Source organism: Lissotriton vulgaris, chromosome 8 (genome assembly GCF_964263255.1).
Source record: "Lissotriton vulgaris chromosome 8, aLisVul1.2, whole genome shotgun sequence".
Classification (NCBI taxonomy): domain Eukaryota; kingdom Metazoa; phylum Chordata; class Amphibia; order Caudata; family Salamandridae; genus Lissotriton; species Lissotriton vulgaris.
This window is the reverse complement of record NC_141696.1, coordinates 1,535,067,961-1,535,089,284: the sequence shown is the minus strand read 5'-3', so window position 1 is coordinate 1,535,089,284 and position 21,324 is coordinate 1,535,067,961. Positions and strand designations below refer to the sequence as shown.

Below are 21,324 nucleotides of genomic sequence, written 5' to 3'. Positions count from 1 at the left end.
GCTGCGAGGCGTGTAAAGGAGAGATCCAGAAGGGAAGCTCAACGCCTTTTGGAAGAGCAGAGATACATGGATTCACAGTCTGATGTTGAAGAAGGTGAATTAGAAGAGAGCTGTTTTGAGGAGTTGGCGGATTCAGGAACTCTTGATTTCTCTCCAGAGTGGGAGTTGCCCTCAGGCTCGGGTGCTCCTTCTAAGGATATCCAGCCTTACCATCTGGTTATGAGGAAGGCTGCTGAGCTTCTTCAATTGACTCTGCCTACAGTGGAGTTCAAGTCTAATATCCTCACTGAGGTCTTGCATTCACCGAATTCTGTGGTTGAGCCTTTACTTCCATTCAATGATGCCTTGACAGATCCTATAATGGAGGTGTGGAAGAAACCTTTGTCGGCTCCTGCGGTTTCTAAGAGTGTTGCGAGGAGGTACAGGGCTGCACCTGAGGACCCGGCTTTTCTGTCTTCTCATCCGTCGCCAGAGAGCCTGGTCATTCAGTCTGCCTGTTCAAAGAAGGGTCTTAGTGCCTTTCCTCAGGTTCCTTGTGAGAAGGAAGCAAAGAAGCAGGACCAGGTTGCAAAAAAGACCTTTTCATCGGCGAGTATGGCGTTGAAGTCAACTAATGCCACATGTCTTATGGGAAGGTATGTGCATGCCCTGATGAACTCTTTGCCTATCCTGGCTCCAAAAATTCCTGACGCCAACCGGAAGGATTTTGAGGAGGTGATTTCTGACACTCAGGCGACAGCCCGCCAGGTTATTCAAAGTGGTCTGGACACTGCCGACTCTGTGGCTCGAATTATGGGCACTGCTGTCGCCACTAGGTCAGCCAGGTTGAAGTTTCGGACTTTTCGGCTGATGTTCAGGCGACCTTGCTGGATCTTCCTTTTGATGGATCAGGACTCTTTGGGAAGAAGGCGGATGCGGCTCTTGTGAGATTCAAGGATTGCAGAGCAACTGCTAAGTCTTTGGGTCTCCAGATCAGAGGCACTTCTTCCAGCAGAAGGTTCAGGGGTTTTGGTCGCTCCTTTCGGAATTTCCGGCAAGGCCAACAGCAGCAGCAGCAACAGCAAAATTCAGTGTACAGATCGTACAGGGGAAAGCAAAGAGCGCGTCCTCGTGGACGTCAGCCCTCCTCTTCCTCCACCTCTTCCAACTGAGGAAAATTAAATTTTGGCCATGTTGTGTTCCCTAGCACGTACCCCACCGACTCCATGTACCAGCTTCAAGTGCATGTAACTTCCCTCCTGTGTCAGCTATGAAGACGCAAATACATTTGCGTCCAACGTTAACATGTCCTCTTTCAGATCCACCATGAATGGATTATATAGTCCGTTCCTAAGTATGCTATGCCACCGTCTTTTTGTAGTGCACTTTTCGTATTTTTCCTGCTCTAGCAAGAGTAGGCCCTGAATTCCTGCCATCTGAACCTCTTTTGTGGCTCCTGACTCTGCCCAGGCTACCTCTGTACTCGTGAACTCTGTCCTACTTTCAGCGCGGCCCCTCGCGCTCAGCTCAGCCTGCTTTCTGCCAAGACTGACTATAACCTTCGAGTTATCTGTTCCGCTCCCCGAGAATACATTCCTGCCTACTAGATCCTGTAAACATCCTCTCCAGCTGCAGAGCCAAAGGGCCGACCTGTCTTAACGCAAGTAAATCACAGCCTCTGTTGCCATGCTTCCATGGAAGGCCCCGAGCCCCACGCTTCACATGTAGACACTCAGGCGCTTATACACGCATCCACAGTTAGTGTAGAATAGCTTCTGCCCTAGAGACCTTTCCGCCCAGATAGTATAGTTCCTAAACATCAGATATCAGATATGATAGAAGTACAAGTTGATCTGACATGCCAGACTTCTGTCTCTTTCCGTCAGTGTAAATGTCAAGTCCCCTGCACCCCGTCAATCACACGTCATGCAGCTGCGCGCGCATCCAAGCTTCCGATTTCTGCTGACATTGCAACATTCTGTTAGCACCACCCCTTGGTGCCACCCACTTGCGTCACCTATCAGTGACGTTTCTAGCACACACCTCTGGTTCACGCCTAGTTTACGCCTCTTGATGATGTACTAGTACCACGTGTATACTGTTATCTTGTCTTCTCTCAGCTGTTACGCCTCTTACATTGATTCCTATGGTGTAAATCAAGTATATAAGCTATGTATTATCAATAAAGTTCAGCGCTCTATCCCTTCTGACACCCCTGTGGTGGTCAGAACATGATATCCTGATTCCTTTATGAGGAATAAAACCCTTAGAAACTCTAACACCACGGACTCTGTTTTCTTTCATTCCGATTGAGTTATTAATGATTAAGTACTTACCTGCATAGAAATTAAGAGAGTAAATTAATTATTTACGTCACAACCCCCCTGCCTCAGAAAAGCAGCCCTAGATCCGCTATTCAGGATCATGTGGGTCCGGTTGGGGGTCGGCTTACCCATTTTCTACAGGATTGGGAATCGGTTACGACAGATCTTTGGGTTCTCAATCTTGTAGAAAATGGGTATGCCCTTCGCTTTCGGGATTTCCCCCCTGTTTACCCTCCTTGTCAAGGTTTTTGCACCGAGGAACATCTGTCTCTTCTGCAGCAGGAGGTTCTAACTCTGTTACGAAAGGGTGCGATAGAGGTGGTCCCAGAGCAGGAGAGGGGTCAGGTATGCTACTCCCGGTATTTCCTGATCCCCAAAAAGGATGGCAGGCTTCGTCCAATCCTGGATCTCAGGATCTTGAATCTCTATCTGAAGCAGGAGAAATTCAAGATGCTCACCCTTGTTCAGGTTCTTCAAGCGTTGATGGAAGGAGACTGGATGGTGTCGCTCGACTTGCAGGACGCGTATTTCCACATACCCATCCTGAAGTCGCACAGGAAGTATCTCCGTTTCACGGTTGGGTCGCAGCACTACCAGTTTGCGGTCCTTCCGTTTGGTCTTACTACTGCGCCTCGAGTCTTCACCAAGGTGATGGCAGTGGTGGCAGCTCATCTCAGGAGGTCGGGGATACCTGTGTTCCCTTATTTGGACGACTGGCTGATCAAAGCGGAGTCGTCAGAGAAGGTGCTCCATCATCTGCAAGAGACAACTCAGTTGTTGTTCAGGTTGGGTTTTTCGATAAATGTACCCAAGTCTCACCTGGTGCCCTCCCAGCGCAACCTGTTCATAGGTGCCGTACTGGACACTACTGTTTGTCGTGCATTCCCTCCTCCTCAAAGGATTCGCGACATTCAGGAAATGATTCCTTTATTTTACAATGGAGCGGTCGTTCCAGTCCTGAAGGTCCTTCGCCTGCTCGGTCTGATGGCTTCTTGCATTCTGTTGGTCAACCATGCACGCTGGCACATGAGGGCACTCCAGTGGTGTCTCCGCAGGCAGTGGTATCAGCACAACAGAGATCTCGGGGAGTCGGTGAAGATCTCCAGAGAAACTGCAGCGGATCTGTCTTGGTGGAGCGTGGAAGGCAACCTGTCGCAAGGAAAGCCTTTCCAACTACCTCCATCGGTGGCCACGGTGATAGCGGATGCATCCACTCTAGGGTGGGGTGCTCATCTGGGGGATCTGGAGGTCAAGGGTCTTTGGTCTCCAGAGGAAAGGTTGCTTCACATCAACGTTCTAGAGTTGCGGGCGATACGTTTGGCGCTCAAGGCCTTCCTTCCTTCCCTTCGCGGTCGGTCGATCCAGGTCCTGACGGACAACACGACCGCGATGTGGTACATCAACAAGCAGGGAGGAGTGGGGTCGCAGTGTCTCTGCAGGGAGGCTCTGCGTCTCTGGTCCTGGGTTCAGGACCACCAGATTTGTCTGATGGCGAATCATCTGGCCGGAGTTCTGAACGTGCGTGCAGACAGTCTCAGCTGGCAGTTCTCTGCCGACCACGAGTGGAGGCTTCACCCGGAGGTGGTTCGTCACGTCTTTCGGACGTGGGGAACTCCTCGGGTGGACCTGTTTGCCACTCGCGAGAATGCTCACTGCCTGTCATTCTGCAGTCTCCAGTATCCGATGCAAGGAGCCTTGGGGGACGCGTTTCAGTTGAGTTGGGGAAGTCAACTCTTTTACGCGTATCCTCCCATACCTTTGATTCCTCGGGTTCTGAGGAAGATTCGCCAAGACCGGGCCCAAGTTATATTGGTCGCCCCGGATTGGCCAAGAAGGGTGTGGTATACAGATCTTCTCCACCTCTCCTCTCACCCGCCGCTCCGTCTCCCTCTCAGGGCAGACCTCCTCTCTCAGATGGAGGGGCAGGTTCTACACCCCCACCTCCAGACATTGCACCTTCATGCCTGGAGATTGAACGGGGCAACCTGATTTCATATTCTCTCACGCCTGACGTGGTGGATGTCATTTTGTCAGCCAGGCGTGACTCCACTAAGACTGTCTATTCATATAGATGGTCTAGATTTGTCATTTGGTGTGGTGAGAATGATGTTGACCCTTTGAGAGTCCATTTATCAGATGTGCTCCGGTTTGCTCTTTCTTTGGCGCAACAGGGGCTTGCAGTTGCCACGTTTAAGGGCTATCTTTCGGCGCTGTCAGCTTTTATTTGTTTGCCTGATCAGCCCTCTCTTTTTAAGTCTCCTGTAGTTTTAAGGTTTTTGAAGGGTCTTTTAAACAGGTTCCCTCCTACTCCTTTTATTGTTCCTCAGTGGGACTTGAATTTTGTCTTGACTTTTCTGATGGGCTCTCCCTTTGAGCCTCTTCATAAATGTCCTATGAGGCTTTTAACCTTTAAGGCAGTTTTCCTCGTTGCAATAACCTCGGCTAGGAGGGTGAGTGAGCTTCAAGCTCTTAGTTCCAAGCCCCCGTTCCTGACCATTCATGCTGATCGAATGGTTCTAAGGACCAGGGCTGCTTTTCTTCCTAAGGTGGTGACTCCTTTCCACCTTGGTCAATCCATTACCCTCCCTACCTTTTATCCTCCCCCGCACCCTTCCAAGGAGGAGGAGAGGTTGCACCGTCTGGACCCTAAGAGGGCGGTGTCATTTTATTTGGACAGAACTAAAGACTGTCGCTTGGATGATCAACTCTTCATTGGCTTTGCTGGCTGCAAGAAGGGAAGAGCGGTCCATAAAAGGACTTTATCAAGATGGATCGTTCTGTGTATTAAGATCTGCTACTCTTTGGCCGGTAAGGAACCTCCTGAGGGTATTAGGGCTCATTCAATTAGAGCGAAGTCTTCGACCTCTGCATTGGCTAGAGGTGTTCCTGTGGAGGACATTTGTAGGGCGGCAACCTGGTCTTCCCTCCACACTTTCGCGAAGCATTACTGCTTGGATTCCGAAGTGAGGAGGGACGGTCACTTTGCGCGCTCTGTCCTTCAGGATTTTCTGGTTTAGAAGAGTGGACACCCTCCTCCGGGAGTGGGGACTGCTGTGGGACTCTATTCACAAGGTGAGGAATCCACACGGCAGATGTATCTATCAGAAGAACAAGTTACTTACCTTCGGTAACGCTTTTTCTGGTAGATACTATATCTGCCTGTGGATTCCTCACTGACCCACCCGCCTCCCCGTTGTCCACTCTTCTTTACCAGAGTTATTGTATTATATTGTTTTATATTGGATTGTTAAGGAGTTGCTTTATTTGCTTTCTTGCTTTTGCTCAACACTATGTGTTTTCTCCTTGGCGGAACTGATGTCATCACGCCGGCGTGGGCCTATTATAGGCGTCGGTGACGTCAGCGGAGTCGCGAGCGGAGCCGTTACTCTGTGACGTCCTATCCAAGTCGGCGCGAGGCTACGAAAAGAATTTCCGAATGTTGCTGATGCAAGGGGGATATTCACAAGGTGAGGAATCCACAGGCAGATATAGTATCTACCAGAAAAAGTGTTACCGAAGGTAAGTAACTTGATCTTCAGACACTCTGTTCATCACCACCCCCTTTTCTGAATACTTTTGTACCTGCAACACACATTTCTAATGCATATGCAGTTATTGAACAGTGAATTGGTATTATGGTGTCTTGTGACCAGTGGCAACTTTGTTTCTAAACAATAAAACAGAACGAAAGGTGTGAGGAGTTTCTAGCATTGATATTTTGTTCATTTAAAGTACTGGCTGTACCTTGATAGACTGGAGGAAGATAGGGTGTTGTGCTTCATCTGTGATAATGTGGCTCGTCTGCCACCATCGCTACTGTATTCTCAAGTAGAGTTTGAGTGATCCAAATGCCATAGGAAAGAATACCCTGCATTATCTTCTAGACATTGATTCTGTATTGTGGCTGACTGTCTAGTTCGGAGTATGACATAAATGTATGTAATTCACAATCCTTACAGGCGCTGCTTACATTCCAGGATGTTGTTGCCAGTTTCTCACGGGAGGAGTGGGAGCTTTTACAAAAATGGCAGAAGGATCTTTATGCAAATCTGATGAAAGAAATTCACCAAGTCTTGCTGTCACTAGGTAAAGTTGCACCGAATACATTTTTTAAGGTTTGCACATTCTGTAATTACTGGCCAGTTTACTTCTTTAGAGTCCTCCTAGTAGGTGTTTAAATACTTCCTTGTTTTTATCTTCGCTATTTTACGCTCATTGTGCTTTTTTTTCTCTGTTTGTTTTTGATATATTATGTGTAATGAACAACTTCATGTTTGGTGTATTAGGGTATGACATCAAACTACCTTAATGTATTTAGTGTGACTTCAGACCTTCATTTGTGCAGTAACTTGAATCCGGAAGATCAGTGCATCAATATCAGTAACACCAGAGGCAAGGAATATAGGCGATGTGTGTGGGGAGTAGTCCGAATGTTATAGGCTGGGGTGGGAAATTGTATTCCCCGATGCCCAGAACATATTGTTGGGGTCAAAGACAACAAATATTCATGGTTATTTTGTCTTTTGGTAAGCATATCCAACCCTCGCAGCACTAGCACTAGCCCTAGCCCTAGCCCTTTGGCTTCCAGTTTACAGTTCTGCAGCGTAGTTGTGGGAATGAGGATTTTCCGGTATTGCTAAGGCAAAATATGTATCCCAATGCATTCGATTTTCAATCTTGAATATTGGATTCGTAGACTCAACATCTTTCATGTCAGGACAAATGCTCTTTAGAACTACTACAGTGAGCTGTAAGTTCAGCGTGGTTTAATGACAGTGGTTCCAGTGTAAAACACTTACAAAAGCATATAAAATATAGCTACTTGTGGTGGTTTATATTGTTTCTAGAATGCTCCTTGATAGTATGCAAATGCATGTAAAAAAATTGAAGAATCATTGGTGAATGCTTACATTCAAATTAAAATGTTCCCCTTAGACAATTGCAATTTGAAAAGGAATGTGTGCTGGTTACAAATTTACCAAACTATCATGCAAAATGTTTCCAAAATATTTTTGCAACTTAATAAAATAGATGAAGGTTACAGGCAGCTTTGCTAAACTATGGTGCCAGTTTAAGGAGAACGTTGTATGCCATTTCTGTAGGACACCAAGTTTGATGTATGATCATTTAAAAAATAATAAAGGCGAAGCAACTTAAATCTATAATGGGCAACTTCTAACAAAATAATTGTAGCCCCATATTTAAAGAAAGTCACAATTCCATTAATTTATTTTAAAAGGTGGAAAAAAATACATACTCCCTTACTAAGTTACAATATAGGAAGCAATGTGACAATTTAAAAACATCCTACCCATACCTTTTTAAAAACATTTTTTTAGTTCATAATAGGGAAGCAAAGGGCCATGTAACCATATAGGCTATAGCAATGTAAGAGAGACAATAGGACACCATGCCATGCCTTCAAGGGCATCTTGAACTCCTGTATCCTATTGTGCCTTGTAGGTAGCAGTTGATTCAGCTCTTTTCCGGATCTTGCTGACAGGATTCGTTAAATGTTCTTAGGGAGGAGAGTATTTTCCGTAATTTCCTGACTGGAAATATATATGTTTTTGTGTGCAAAATACCATCTCAAAGTTTCAAAGTTTATTTATTATGATAAGGAACTCTTTATGAGGTCCACATAAAACAGCATATGCATACAAAACAACAAATGTTTAAAAAATATTTCCATCACAATCACATGAGATAACTTAATACAAGTCCAAAAAACATTTTAAAAAGTTGTACAGTTTAAAAGCAAACATTTAATTAGGTGGGTTAATCAAGGCTGCCTTAAACAAAGATGCTGATAATATGTTAAGTTGTAAGCAAATTGGTCTTAACCATCTACGCCTGCAGGGCATCAGTGTAGGGCAAACGAACATGACGTGATCTAGATCCTGATCATACAATTGGCAAAGATCACAGCGTGCCGAACAACCAAACCAGCTGGCATGTAGAACTTTTAGCGGAAGCAAATTGTGTCTTAATAAGTACACCAGGCGTCTCACGCCATGGGAGATGTTCCAGTACATATACGGTTGAGCTTTCCGCAGGGTATAAGATTCAATAACAGGCGTACAACCTTTTTTCGCTAGACAAAAGTCTCTATCAAGACAAAACCCCAATTCCCAAGAGGCTGACTTCAAAACAGTTTTTAATTGATATGGGGACAATAGAAATAGAGTCTCCTCATCTAATTTCAATTGTAACACAGCAAATCTGAAGTTTTTTACAATCGATGAGAAGTCATTAAAAGATCCTAATAATTCATTTTTTATGAGGTTTCTTAAGGTATTGGGTTCACCTTTAGATAACGCTACTACCCAGCGTATGATACTAGCCAGACCTTGTACCCTGCTGCTACGTAAACCCAATTCCTGTCTCAAGGAAGCAGTCGAATTTGCTGTGCCTACAGACATTAAACTCCGTAGAGTTTTTCCTTCCGCAGAGTTTAAAAAACTCCATTTTTTTGGATCAACTAACTCAATTCCATATAACAGGGAGGCTGGAACTTTCGCTCTGAAAACATCTAAAAGAATAGAAAAATGCCTTCTACCTGTGGCTTTATACAGGGAAACTAAACTCTTTCCCTGAGAAATAGCCTTCCGAGAGTTATTGTCTATGTGTGGTTTGTCACTTAAATTATGAGTGACAATTTTACCTAAAAAGGTATAAGATTTCACACATTCTAGTTTTTCCCCCCCCACAACCCATGGAAAGTTAAAACATTTAGGCTTCTTTCTACCAGAGAAACAAATCACCTTGCTTTTTGCCGTATTTATAGATAAAAAATGACTTTCAGCATATTCAAAAAGTGCATGCAACCGAATATTTAGGCCCTTTGGGGTGAGATCCAAAATTAGGATGTCGTCTGCATACATAAGGCATGCAATTGGAACACCCCCCCAGGACGGGGCAATACCGGCGCAAGCCGAAAGAGCGATGGGTAAATCAACAGTATATAAAGAAAATAGCAACGGAGCCAAAAGGCAACCTTGCTTCAACCCATTAGATGTTGGAATTAATCTCGATACGCCGCGATCACCTCCAAGTAAAACTCTGCACCAAGTGTCAGAATACAGGGCGCGAATTAACTTAATAAGTGATGCAGGCATACCTAGGTTAAATAACTTTCTCCACAGCAAATTTCTATCTACTTTATCAAAAGCGGTGGAGAAGTCAATAAAAGCGCCATATACCTGACCACCCCGAACTTTCACATATTTTTCATTGATAACTTGTAATGCAGTCAGGTTATCTAAAGTTCCATGATTTTGTCTGAAACCAGTTTGCTCCAAGGGAAGGATTTTATGTTCAGATACCCAATCGTTAATTAAAGAAAGCACACATTTTGCAAACACCTTACCAATGGCGTCAAGCAAGGCAATTTGACGATAATTTTGTGGTAGATCTCTTGCCCCTTTTTTGTATAAAGGGACAATGATGCTTCCTTTCCAGGAGGGGGGGACTGTTCCGCTAGAAAAGCAGAATTTAAACACTGGAAATAGTATTTTACTCCAAAGTTCACTCTGGTTTTTTAATACTGAAATTGGGATTTTATCAGGACCCATCGCACCAGAGGAACGCATATTCTTAATGGCACATTCAATTTCCTTTACTGTTGGACAGTCCAGTGTAACTGAGACATTATCAAATTCAACATTAAACCCATAAGAATTATTATTACTGTACAACTTCTCGATATAGTGAACCCACACCTGTTCCTCAATGGCAATGGGCGTAGGACTGGCTCTAGTACCACAGCCTTTGCCAATTAAGGCCCAAAAGGTCTTAGTTTGGCGATTATAAGAAGCTTCCCTCAGTTGAATCCAGAGGGCGTCTTCCTTAGAACGTTTTAAACGGGCCTTAAGCCTAACTCTCCTTCTTTTTAAAATAGACAACTTAGATTTAGCTTCTTGGGTAAAACATAAAAATTGTCCCCTTACAACTTTATTTATTTCTCTGTTTATAGCCCGTAGAGGGTGAGGGGCTACAAGGGACTGTTTCACACCTGATTTCTTTTTTGCACAAGCAGTTACAGAATCTAAAAAATTAATAAAACATAACAGCTCTCTCCCTTCCCAGAGAGGTAGATTCTCAACGGTAAAATACAAAAGAGGCGCTAGGTTTTCAACAATACAAGGGTTCCAAAAACATTTCCCTGAGCTGGAATCAAAATTCACAGAGTCTATATCCAGACTCCACGGAACCACTTTCTGAAAACTAATGGAGACAGAAAGCGTCAATGCATTATGGTCACTAAGATTCGATTCAATGACCTTCATATCCTTCAATAGGTGAAAACCGGCATAATCTATCATGATAAAATCAATAATAGATTTTCCCTTATTAGATTTACGAGTAAAAGCTGCCGGGATATCAGATGGAAGCCTCCCATTTACAATTAAGCAATCCGCTTTAAGTAAACCATCTAAAATAAGTTTACCTCTTTTGTTAGTTTTAATTTTGGGGGGGAACTGGGCTGAAGGTATATTCAGAGATTCTTCCAATGGGATATTTCTAAACAACTCCAACCCGCAGTTAGATATATTACAATTTAGGTCCCCAAACATTAACACATGCGGAGTTGGTGAGATCTCCAAGACTTTAGTTAAAAAAGTAAATAAAGTTTTTAAACCAGCATTAAAACAACAATTGGGGGGAATATAAATGTTTACCACAATCAGCAATCTATTAGGGCAATCCTCAAATACATCTTTTAGAGTTATTGCTTGAAACAGTTTTCCTGGATCCAGATAGTGTGAATAGTTCCATTGCAGTCTATTAGATAATAAGCATGCTAACCCTCCCTTAGCATGGCCTCTTCTAGTGCTGGTTGCGTTGAAATCCAAAACAAAATAGTCTTTATCCAAAACGAAACTTCCATCCACCCAGGTTTCTTGCAAACAGATTATATCTGCCTTTTGAGAATGAAGGAAACCCAATTTCTCTTTATAATCTTTGAATCCGGCAGTGTTCCATGAGATAAATTTCAGCTCCCTGTTAAAAATTAGAATCCTGAATGGAACGGGGAGCAGATTTACTCGCAAGGACTCCAGGTAGCCAACTCCATTTAGATTGATCATCCTTCACTGTCTGCTTAAGAGGAGGGTTTTTGTAGGAAACTAGCCTTTCATTCCTAGCCACACAAACTTTTAGGTTCTCTGATCTAAGATTAGACCAATCCGACATTCGCACACCCGAATTGGAGGAAAGTGATAATGAAGCATTAGCGGTAGTATTTAAAATACATTTTCCCCCAAAGTGTGGCATCACATCTATCCCTCTAATTTGTAGATCCTCAGCCCATTGTAGAACAAGATTCAACACAACTTTAGAATAAAATTTCACCCTTGTTGATCTTAAAGGTTTCCCCACGTAAGAATTGGGGAGAAGTACAAGATCTAAATCGGAGGTTTGGATTAATTTCAAGCTTTCGATCTCTTTAAAACAGATCAATAGGGCAGATCTATTCAAAATTAAATCTGGTTCAAAAAGGGGAGAAAAATCAAGATATAACGTATCCACATATATTTTTTCTTTTGGGAGGACAACTGTCGTTAAGGATGGAGCCTGAAAGGGTGTTGCTGTAGGATTTAAAGAAGACGGGGGCGGAATAACAAATGGAGAGGTAACCTTAGAGATAACTTGGCAAGAACCTGGATTAACCTTACAATAAGAAAAAGGATTAGCGGGAGGGAGGAAAACCTTGGGAAGAAAAGGGTTAGTTAAGTTTATAGGACCTAGACCAGAGGGGGGGGCGTCTTCTTTGGGCGATACAACCCTAATTTCTTCCTTAGGGGTGAGAGACTGCTCCACCTGCGGAGAATCATCTACACTTAAATCCACATTTTTATCAAAAAGAAGTTTCCTCTGTCTTTTTTTGGCAAACCTACGGATAGGTTTCCTCTTCTTCATTCTAATCTTTTTATGTTTCTGGGGACTCGTATTTCCCATCAATCCCGTTTTTACTTTAGGGATCTCCTCTTCCTTATTTGATGGCAAGGAAAATATCGGAAAGAGGGAAGGCAATTCGGATTTAGAAATGAGAGGGGAAGTTGCTATTATCTCTATCTTATCACTAAGTGGGTCTATACAATTAGCTCCAGCCGAAACCACTTTGGAGGGTTTAGGGATAGCTGAAAGTACTATGGGCTGACTTTCCTTTTGACCTTCTATCGAGGGAGAAGAAAGCGCTAAATCCAAAACTGCAGAAGTGAAAGGAGCGCTTATTTTCTGGGGCATCAATAGAGAAGCCACTGGAATAGGAGGATCTGACACTGACTCGTTTTTGCTTAACAAGAGAACTTGCAAAATCTGCGTTACAGTATCAAAAATACATTCTGAACCTCCCACAAACTTTTCAAGTAATCTTAGAATCGAAGACAAAATTGATTCCAAAGAGGACAAAGAGTTAGAGATTAGCCTCCCGTTAATATTTGGAGAGCCCTCAGCTAAATTATTCAACACTGGACCTGAACAGGATGTAAGATTTAATTGTGGAAGGGAGAAATCTAATTTATTAGAGGGTGTGCTACTTAGGGGACCAGTACTTGAAATCGTTATTACTTCCTCTAAAGGCACACCTTTAGAGTTCCCCTGCAACGATCCCATCCGCGCCCTATGAGCTGTTAAATCAATATCCGGCAGAGTGAATTCATTCCCTAATACAGGGGATGTAACTAACGTAGCTGGTAAAAAATCTGTATTCATTGAAACTTTAGGGACATCCCTTAATGTAACTTGGGAAGGAGCAATTTCATCAGATTTTGAGGGCATATTGCCTGAAGAATTAAGGTGAGTATTCTGATTCAGATGTACATTATTTAATGTCGAAGGTGAGCCCCTTATTTCTTCATGACTGACTAGAATTGGCAGAGAATGACTGACCGCCAAGCTTAAACTAGAGGAGACATCAATAACCCCGTTAACAGGCACCGCGTCATTGGAACCTGGAATTTCATTCATAGACTGTAGCTCAGTGGGTTTGTCTTTCCCTTTGTCCCATAGATTAAAAAGCTGGCATTGACCCTTCAATTGCATAGTAGACGCTATTTTGTTTCGTAGGGGGTTTGATTTAGTTTTAGACCCAGATCTCCCCACAATCACTCGTCCAGAGCGTAATTTTTTAGCCGTCATGAGGCTATATTAAAAAGGGAGAAAAGTTAAAATAATAACGATTATAAGGTATAAAGCCAAATAAACAAAACCATTAAAATACAATGCAAGCCTATGAATGATACAAACAGCTTAAAATGATGCTAGAGAACCAAGGGAGGGGGCCCAGCCCAGCCTCCTTCGGCCTCTGACGGCCACAGACGGTCCCGCCCTTGTCCCGGGCTTCTCCCGGCGCGCTCCCGCGCGCTCCCGCGTTGCGGTGTTACTAAGGAGGATTATAGCCGCGCTGAGGCGGGGGAGGAGCCAGCAGGGAGAGCGGGTCAGCTGCTGGTGATGCCGAGTGTCAGGCGCTCCTGGGACTTGAAGTCCACGCCTGACCACGCTCGCAGCCCTGCACACACCACACCACAGAGGCTCAGTTGTAGGAAGTCCACACAGTCACAGCGCACTTCCAGCAGCGCTGGCAAAGCACCAAAGGCGAAGCGGGACCCGCGGAGCGGGTACCGCGAGTAGTTGACAAAGGAGATTACGGGAAGAGCAGCTCCGGCGTGCTCATAGTCCGAAGCTCCCACTGCTGACCAAACGAAACACAGGTGAGGAAACAGCCAGAGAAACTGACGAGCTGGATTTAGCCGCGCTGAGGCGGGGGAGGAGCCAGCAGGGAGAGCGGGTCAGCTGCTGGTGATGCCGAGTGTCAGGCGCTCCTGGGACTTGAAGTCCACGCCTGACCACGCTCGCAGCCCTGCACACACCACACCACAGAGGCTCAGTTGTAGGAAGTCCACACAGTCACAGCGCACTTCCAGCAGCGCTGGCAAAGCACCAAAGGCGAAGCGGGACCCGCGGAGCGGGTACCGCGAGTAGTTGACAAAGGAGATTACGGGAAGAGCAGCTCCGGCGTGCTCACAGTCCGAAGCTCCCACTGCTGACCAAACGAAACACAGGTGAGGAAACAGCCAGAGAAACTGACGAGCTGGATTTAGCCGCGCTGAGGCGGGGGAGGAGCCAGCAGGGAGAGCGGGTCAGCTGCTGGTGATGCCGAGTGTCAGGCGCTCCTGGGACTTGAAGTCCACGCCTGACCACGCTCGCAGCCCTGCACACACCACACCACAGAGGCTCAGTTGTAGGAAGTCCACACAGTCACAGCGCACTTCCAGCAGCGCTGGCAAAGCACCAAAGGCGAAGCGGGACCCGCGGAGCGGGTACCGCGAGTAGTTGACAAAGGAGATTACGGGAAGAGCAGCTCCGGCGTGCTCACAGTCCGAAGCTCCCACTGCTGACCAAACGAAACACAGGTGAGGAAACAGCCAGAGAAACTGACGAGCTGGATTTAGCCGCGCTGAGGCGGGGGAGGAGCCAGCAGGGAGAGCGGGTCAGCTGCTGGTGATGCCGAGTGTCAGGCGCTCCTGGGACTTGAAGTCCACGCCTGACCACGCTCGCAGCCCTGCACACACCACACCACAGAGGCTCAGTTGTAGGAAGTCCACACAGTCACAGCGCACTTCCAGCAGCGCTGGCAAAGCACCAAAGGCGAAGCGGGACCCGCGGAGCGGGTACCGCGAGTAGTTGACAATGGAGATTACGGGAAGAGCAGCTCCGGCGTGCTCACAGTCCGAAGCTCCCACTGCTGCAGGTAGCAAGCAGGGGATACAAGGGTGGTGGACAGCCTCACACAGTGTGGAATTTCTGAATTTGAGAACGGGTGTGGTACAGGTTGGAGATTAGAACGCCCGGTAGTTAATCCGGAGATCCGAGTTGGACACTGGCTTCGTTAATTTGAAATCGTTCGATAAGTGAACTGCATTCATTCCTTAACCTCCGGCGTCTGGCGTCGTACCATCTCCTTTTGTGAACTGCCCGTATTGCGGCACAAAAATGACTATAACAGACCCTCGCCTGATCTGTATCCTATGTTTGCTAGATTTTCATGACCCCAGCCAGGGTTTCGCTGTAGCTTCCTCTCCAGGGGCGTATTGAGAGAGCTTGTGAAGATTGCCTGTATAACTAAGAAGAAAGGCGAAAAAGGCACGCTAACTGCAAGGACATCCGAGGAACGAGAAGAGGCTGCTCCCTTTACCAATGCCTCTTTCTCACTCTCTGTCCAGTAAAGGACATTTGCAGTGGGAGGAATCCTACACTGACCGTAGCTTTTTGACATTATTTTCATTGCTTTTTTACAGAGCACAGGCATCTGCATCGGCACACAACAAGGGGTTTATTGCAGCTGGGTGGCCTGCTGGTTTTGTTGATATTAAAATGTGTTCACTGAGGACTTTCTTGGAGGCCTCTGATGTGGAGTCTGTCTCCTCTTCCTTTGTGTTTGGAATAAGGAACAGAGAATGAATTGGCTTTTGATTGGAGGGCCAAACTACATGATTTCCTCTCAAAATTGTGACAAGGAAGTGTCCACCAAACCCCTGTATGTCAGCAAGAGTAGATTGAATTTAGTTTCTGCTTATTAGTAAAGGTTCCTCCATATTTATAATAATCACATTTTTGACGGCTTATGACTTTTTTAGCTTTCAATTACAGACCCAGAGGGTTGTTAGGAGAGCAGGTAGAAAGGAGTTCACAGTCAGGCTTATTGCAGACTAAGGGAGACAATTACCACAGCTCTGAATTTATGCATGATGCATGAGAGGCATACGGTTACTACAATGAGCAGGTTTTGTCAGATTATTTCTTCGGCCAGTTGACCGATTAGTGGAAACTTTGTCTTGCTTGTTAACATTTCTGCTCCTTCTTTCAGACTGTCCCCTTCTTTGCCTAGTTCTGTTGCCCTCTTCTGCATATTCCTCCTAATGCTCTTCTGCACAAACAAAATGACTATTGTCCCTGCAATCACCATCGCATGCTGACAGTGGAAGAGTTCACCATAGAAACCTGTTGAACAATTGTCATCGCATTCCAGATGTCAATTCTGATTGTCTATTTGTTTTTGATATGATCTAATATTTGTCTTATATATATTTTGTTAATATTAAGAAATGTTTACATAAGTCTTATTTTAGACGTTCTCCACTCTGCACACAGTTGTGGCAATGGCTGACATTGCACAGGAATCTCTAGTCCTCTTCACTTCTCTAACCTCACTTTTAAAACCTCCATATTTACACTCTGTTATTGGGTCATGACTCTAGGAGCTGTACATCACTTACCCATTGCTTTTCATTTTTAACCAGGCCCTGTTATTGCAACCTGTGTCTTTTCATTACGAGCCAAAGTAAAGGAAGGGCTCGAGCCAACGGATGGGGAGGACTCTAACAGACGACACAGTGAGTGAGAGAGTACAATTGGTTCCACCGTAAATAGACTGGGAAGTGAGAAGTGCAAAAAGACAAATAACAAGGAGCAATCCTTCTCTGTGTATGCACCGATAATCCGCAGCGATATCGATGAACTTCAAGACGCACCTCATTAAGGGACACTATTTTATGGCCCAGTAACAGTCCACAAATAAGCTAACATTTCTCTCACACGTTGACTTTTATTTGCCTCTGACTATAAACAGTGCTCCATTGTCTTTTGGGTAGATTTGCGCCATGTTACTGTCAAATTCATATAGGTCTTTTCCCGCAGCACCAAACCTGCACATTGATTCTCGTTTGCTGACAAAAGCATACTCATATATAGACATGCACAAGAATAACCCTCCTACGAGTTGATACTACTCACACAAACCCATCCATATGTGAAATGTGGATGGAATTATTTACCCAACTTTTCACCTCGTGATCTTGGAGCTTAACGTTTTGTTTTCCCAATCCAAACCAAGGGCCTGATTTGGTGGACAGGTTTTTTCCGTCAAAACATCAGTTATAACCTGTCCTCCTTATTACAAGTGCCTTAGGATGTAAGTTTGGCTGATGGGTTAATCCGATGCATAAGTGCCATCTTTCCACTAGCCAGTCTACAGGAAAAGGAGCAGCTTCCATTGTACCCCTCGCATTGTGTTGGCAAAGATAGTTTCTTTATTTCCAGAGGGAATTCCTCATGTATTCCATACTACAGAAATAACCCTTAACCCCTTCACTGACACCAGCAGGAAGCTATTGCAGGCTCAGAAAACTGGAGCAGGGATAAATCCGATACAAGAGTTTAGCAACAGTTAACGCTACATTCACTGCCAAGCGTGTGAGGGATTTCTTTGTCCAAAGGTCTTGAAGCAGCTGTGCTCTGCTTTTTGGCTAGTATGGGGCAGAAGGAAAAAAGTAAAATGCTATACGTGTAGAATTGCAATTCTAGGTTTACAAAAGGTCCGAAGTGTGCACTTTGATATGAGTCTGTTAGTTACACTAAACATATAAAAGCTCTTAAAACACAGACTCTTTTTTAAGTGGGGATGGAAGAGTTGCAGTCTCTCTACAAACTAATTTTAATTGAAGTTGTCTGATAATCTTGGTCTAATTAAGATTTTAATGTTTTTTTTTTATAGGCATATCAACTTCTGAAAAGGATGCATTCACCATAAGCAGAAAGGATGCCCGGTGTGGGCAAAATCCACTTTACACAGACAGTAGGGAGAACCTTCATCTGATTGGCACAAACGGAAGGGACAGCCTGGAGCTATTTGGCACATACACAAGGGAGAGCCATCATCTGCTGGGCACAGGCATAGGGGAGAGCTCTGATGTGCTCAGAACAGACAGAAGGGAAAGGTCTCCTCTGCACAGCACAGACACAATGGAAAGCACCGATCTGCTCAGCACAGGTGGGAAGAACTACTTTAAAGATTCACAGTCACATACTACACTATTAATACCTACTACTGTACACTGTGAACTTTTCACAAACAACCCTTTCTTAACCTTTTGTGGAGTTTGATCTCTCAAACAGTCTCGCTAGCATAATAGTGACCGTGACCTATTTTAACATTGCCTTGTAATTTCCTCCTAGACCAGAAGTTCTATGTATCAATGAAACCCAAACACAGTTTAATTTTTTTAACTAATTTACTCATCCTCAATATAAGACGTTATTGAAGGTCATCGAATGCTGTCCTGTACCATAGACCCATAGCATGTCACCATAGCTACTTCTCTCTAGCAGACCATTAGTTCTAAAGTGATAGCATACTGACTGTACCATTAGGGCTCATTACATTTTGCATTTTATATGAGTAGAGACCTAGGATCACTATTCCTACAGAACTCAACCTAACAAATCAACCAATCTTTAAATGGGTATATCACTCACAGGTTCTATTTCATATTTTTAGAATTGTAATCATACATATGTCTCTCATACCTTTTACATTTCTCCAGTGACCTGGAACAGACCCATGATGCCTCAACTACATTATTCATTGCCGCAGATTCAAGAGGTGGCAAAGCCACAGTAAAGTCTATAGTTTTACCTTGCACTTAGTGCAGCCAGAAATGTTTCCTAAACTTTTTTATTGTAGCAATATTCCTTCAAAATCGCCCTCATATTATCCTATAGTCTTCAGCCTTATACAAATGGTGAAACTACCTGGTCTCCTTCTGATCTTGTAATGGGCGCATAAGTAACTTGCCACTTGCTGGGGAATATTTCTAACACTGCTTGCACATCTTTGACCAGCCTCGGTCATTTTTTAAAGCCTTGTCTACATATATGCCAGATCGTCACTCACTTGTGGCATCACCTCTTAGGGACTTTAAAATGCATTCAATACTCGTGTAGCTGCCAAATGAAAATAATTTGATCTAAGATGGCCTCGGGAAGCATGGACTAGCTTGAATCATTCCCTGCTATCAAGCTGTGAATCCAGTAGTAAACAGTGTTAAAATGACCAACTGCCTCAATAACAGTGTTTTATTTGTAGTGCATCCTCCTCATTTGAAGCAACCCGACCTTCACCAATGAGGTGGCGGTGCCAGCTCCCCTACTCACCCCCAGAAGCCACCTTAGCTCATGTTTGTACTACACGTTCTATGTCGGGGAGTCCCCAGGTAAAGCTCTGCTCTAACTCTTCAGTGACCTTATCCTGACACTTTCTGGGCTGCCATAGGTGTGAACCAGCCTTGCCTTCAGAGCACTATAAATCATGCTGTTTTAGGAAAATATCTTCCATATCAGTCATTTTTCCACATATTCAACTGATGGTAAACCTCCCAACGCCTATCATTTATTTTGAATTGGAAGGTGAAATGCAGCAACCATGATGCTTCACAGACTACCTAGAGCCCTACACAGTTGGATGTCCTCTATTTGGATGAGGAAGATCATTTTAAGACTATGACGATCAACTACAGACGTATGATGAGGTTCTTTTTTATGAACACTACCAAATGATGGGCACCTTTAAAATATGTCTTTCTCGGCAGCCAGCTGGGAAGTTGACGCCTATTCCTCCCCGATCTCTGTTTTCCCTCCAACTGCCACCACCTCCTGCCATGCCACCTCAAACACTGTTGTTGAGACCTGTGGTCATTTTAACACTGTTAACTGCTATTTTTAGATTACTGGGGATTACCAGAGTGACGACAAGAAATGATTCCAGCATGTGAATATATGAAAAATACCAACGCTGAAAAACTGGAGTTACAGCTAAGTAGCTAATTTCTTCCTGTTCTGTGTGAGAAATGATTTGGTGTGCTTGTGATTGACTGTGGAATCAATGGCTGTGTTGAGCAATATGTGTGAGAGGTAAGGGATCACAGATTTTTTTACCTGACTTAATTAAATCTGTGGATGTAATGCGCGAGCTGGAAGGTAAGAGAGGTACAGGCAGCTCCATCTTCAGCTCTTGTCACTGACTGTGGAATACTTCTTTGATGTTTTTGTTACTACAGATGAAGAGTTCACCACAGTGATAATCTCTGATAGCATCAAAGAAGAGGGTGTGGCCTTTCCCATAGTTGATCAGGACCCAGAGGAAGCTAAAAATATTGACTGCTGTTTAGGTAAGTTATCTTTTTATGCATAGGACCATTCATATTAAATTTATTAATTTGGAAAACACTACAAAATTGTTTCTGGGTGTCTTTGGATCTTTGTCTAATAAAAAAAAAATCTGTGTAGGTTCATGTCACAGTGCGTCTTCATCTGTGCATCTTCATGACTCCTGCTCAATATCTTGGAACCAATCATAATTAATCTGCCACCACCCTTCCAATCGAACTTGGGGTCAGATGTACTAATATCAGGAATACCGATTTCCTAATTGCGATTCTCACCGAATCACAATTAGGAAATCTGTATTCCTAATGTATGAAACTCTTCTGAGTTTCATTAGCGATTCCTAGTGGATCACACATGGCTCTACCTCATGCATATTCATGAGGTAGGTCGCAATTTTCGACCCACTGTGAATTGATGGCATCATAGGGATGGTAGCCTGCTGACCTGTCCGCATTTACGAATGGGTTACCACTCTTTCAAGGAGTTGGTAAAATATGAATGTTTTACAACCGTAATTCGGTCATCTGAGTTGATCATGGTAAGCGTTCAATACGAGGAGAGGTCCTTGGGTTCCCCCCTGGCTTCATCATGAGGCAGCTAATGCCGTCATGCGACCCTTGACCTTGCTAGTAGGTCGCTCCCCCACCACACAGCTCCGCCTGTGTGTCCTGACCCTGCCCCAGCTGCCGCTGCTGTAGAAGTTGAGGCTCTCCTCCTCCCGCAGGCTACCACCTGCGCCTCATCCCTGGTGGCCAGTGGTAGGCCTTAGGTTTGTATCACTGTCGCTGTCTGTCTGTCTTCCCTGTACTGCCCATACTGTCTTCTGGTGTCTGTGACCACTGTTGCCTGTCTACCCCCTGTGCCTGCATTCTTATCTGTGCCTTCTGTTCCCTAATTGTGCTTGTTCTCTTGCCTTCTGCTCCCCTGATTGCACTCGTTTTTCTTGCGTTCTGCTCCCCTGATTGTACTCGTTTTTCTTGCCTTCTGCTCCCCTAATTGCACTCGTTTTTCTTGC

The 21,324-nt window shown here is 44.5% G+C and overlaps 1 protein-coding gene across 4 annotated transcripts in view; it reads left to right on the top strand.

Annotated features, from left to right (window-relative positions):
• LOC147700304 (uncharacterized) overlaps window positions 1–21,324 on the top strand; it is a 123,082-nt gene that overhangs the window by 42,367 nt on the left and 59,391 nt on the right. For 2 of the 4 annotated variants that reach the window (XM_086935671.1, XM_086935673.1), the window contains exons 2-5: window positions 6,263–6,389; window positions 16,607–16,699; window positions 17,860–18,135; window positions 20,201–20,311. In XM_086935671.1, coding sequence (XP_086791797.1) covers window positions 6,263–6,389; window positions 16,607–16,699; window positions 17,860–18,135; window positions 20,201–20,311 — 607 coding nt within the window. The remainder of the gene's footprint in view (window positions 1–6,262; window positions 6,390–16,606; window positions 16,700–17,859; window positions 18,136–20,200; window positions 20,312–21,324) is intronic. The other 2 variants (XM_086935672.1, XM_086935670.1) reach the window with 1 other exon arrangement.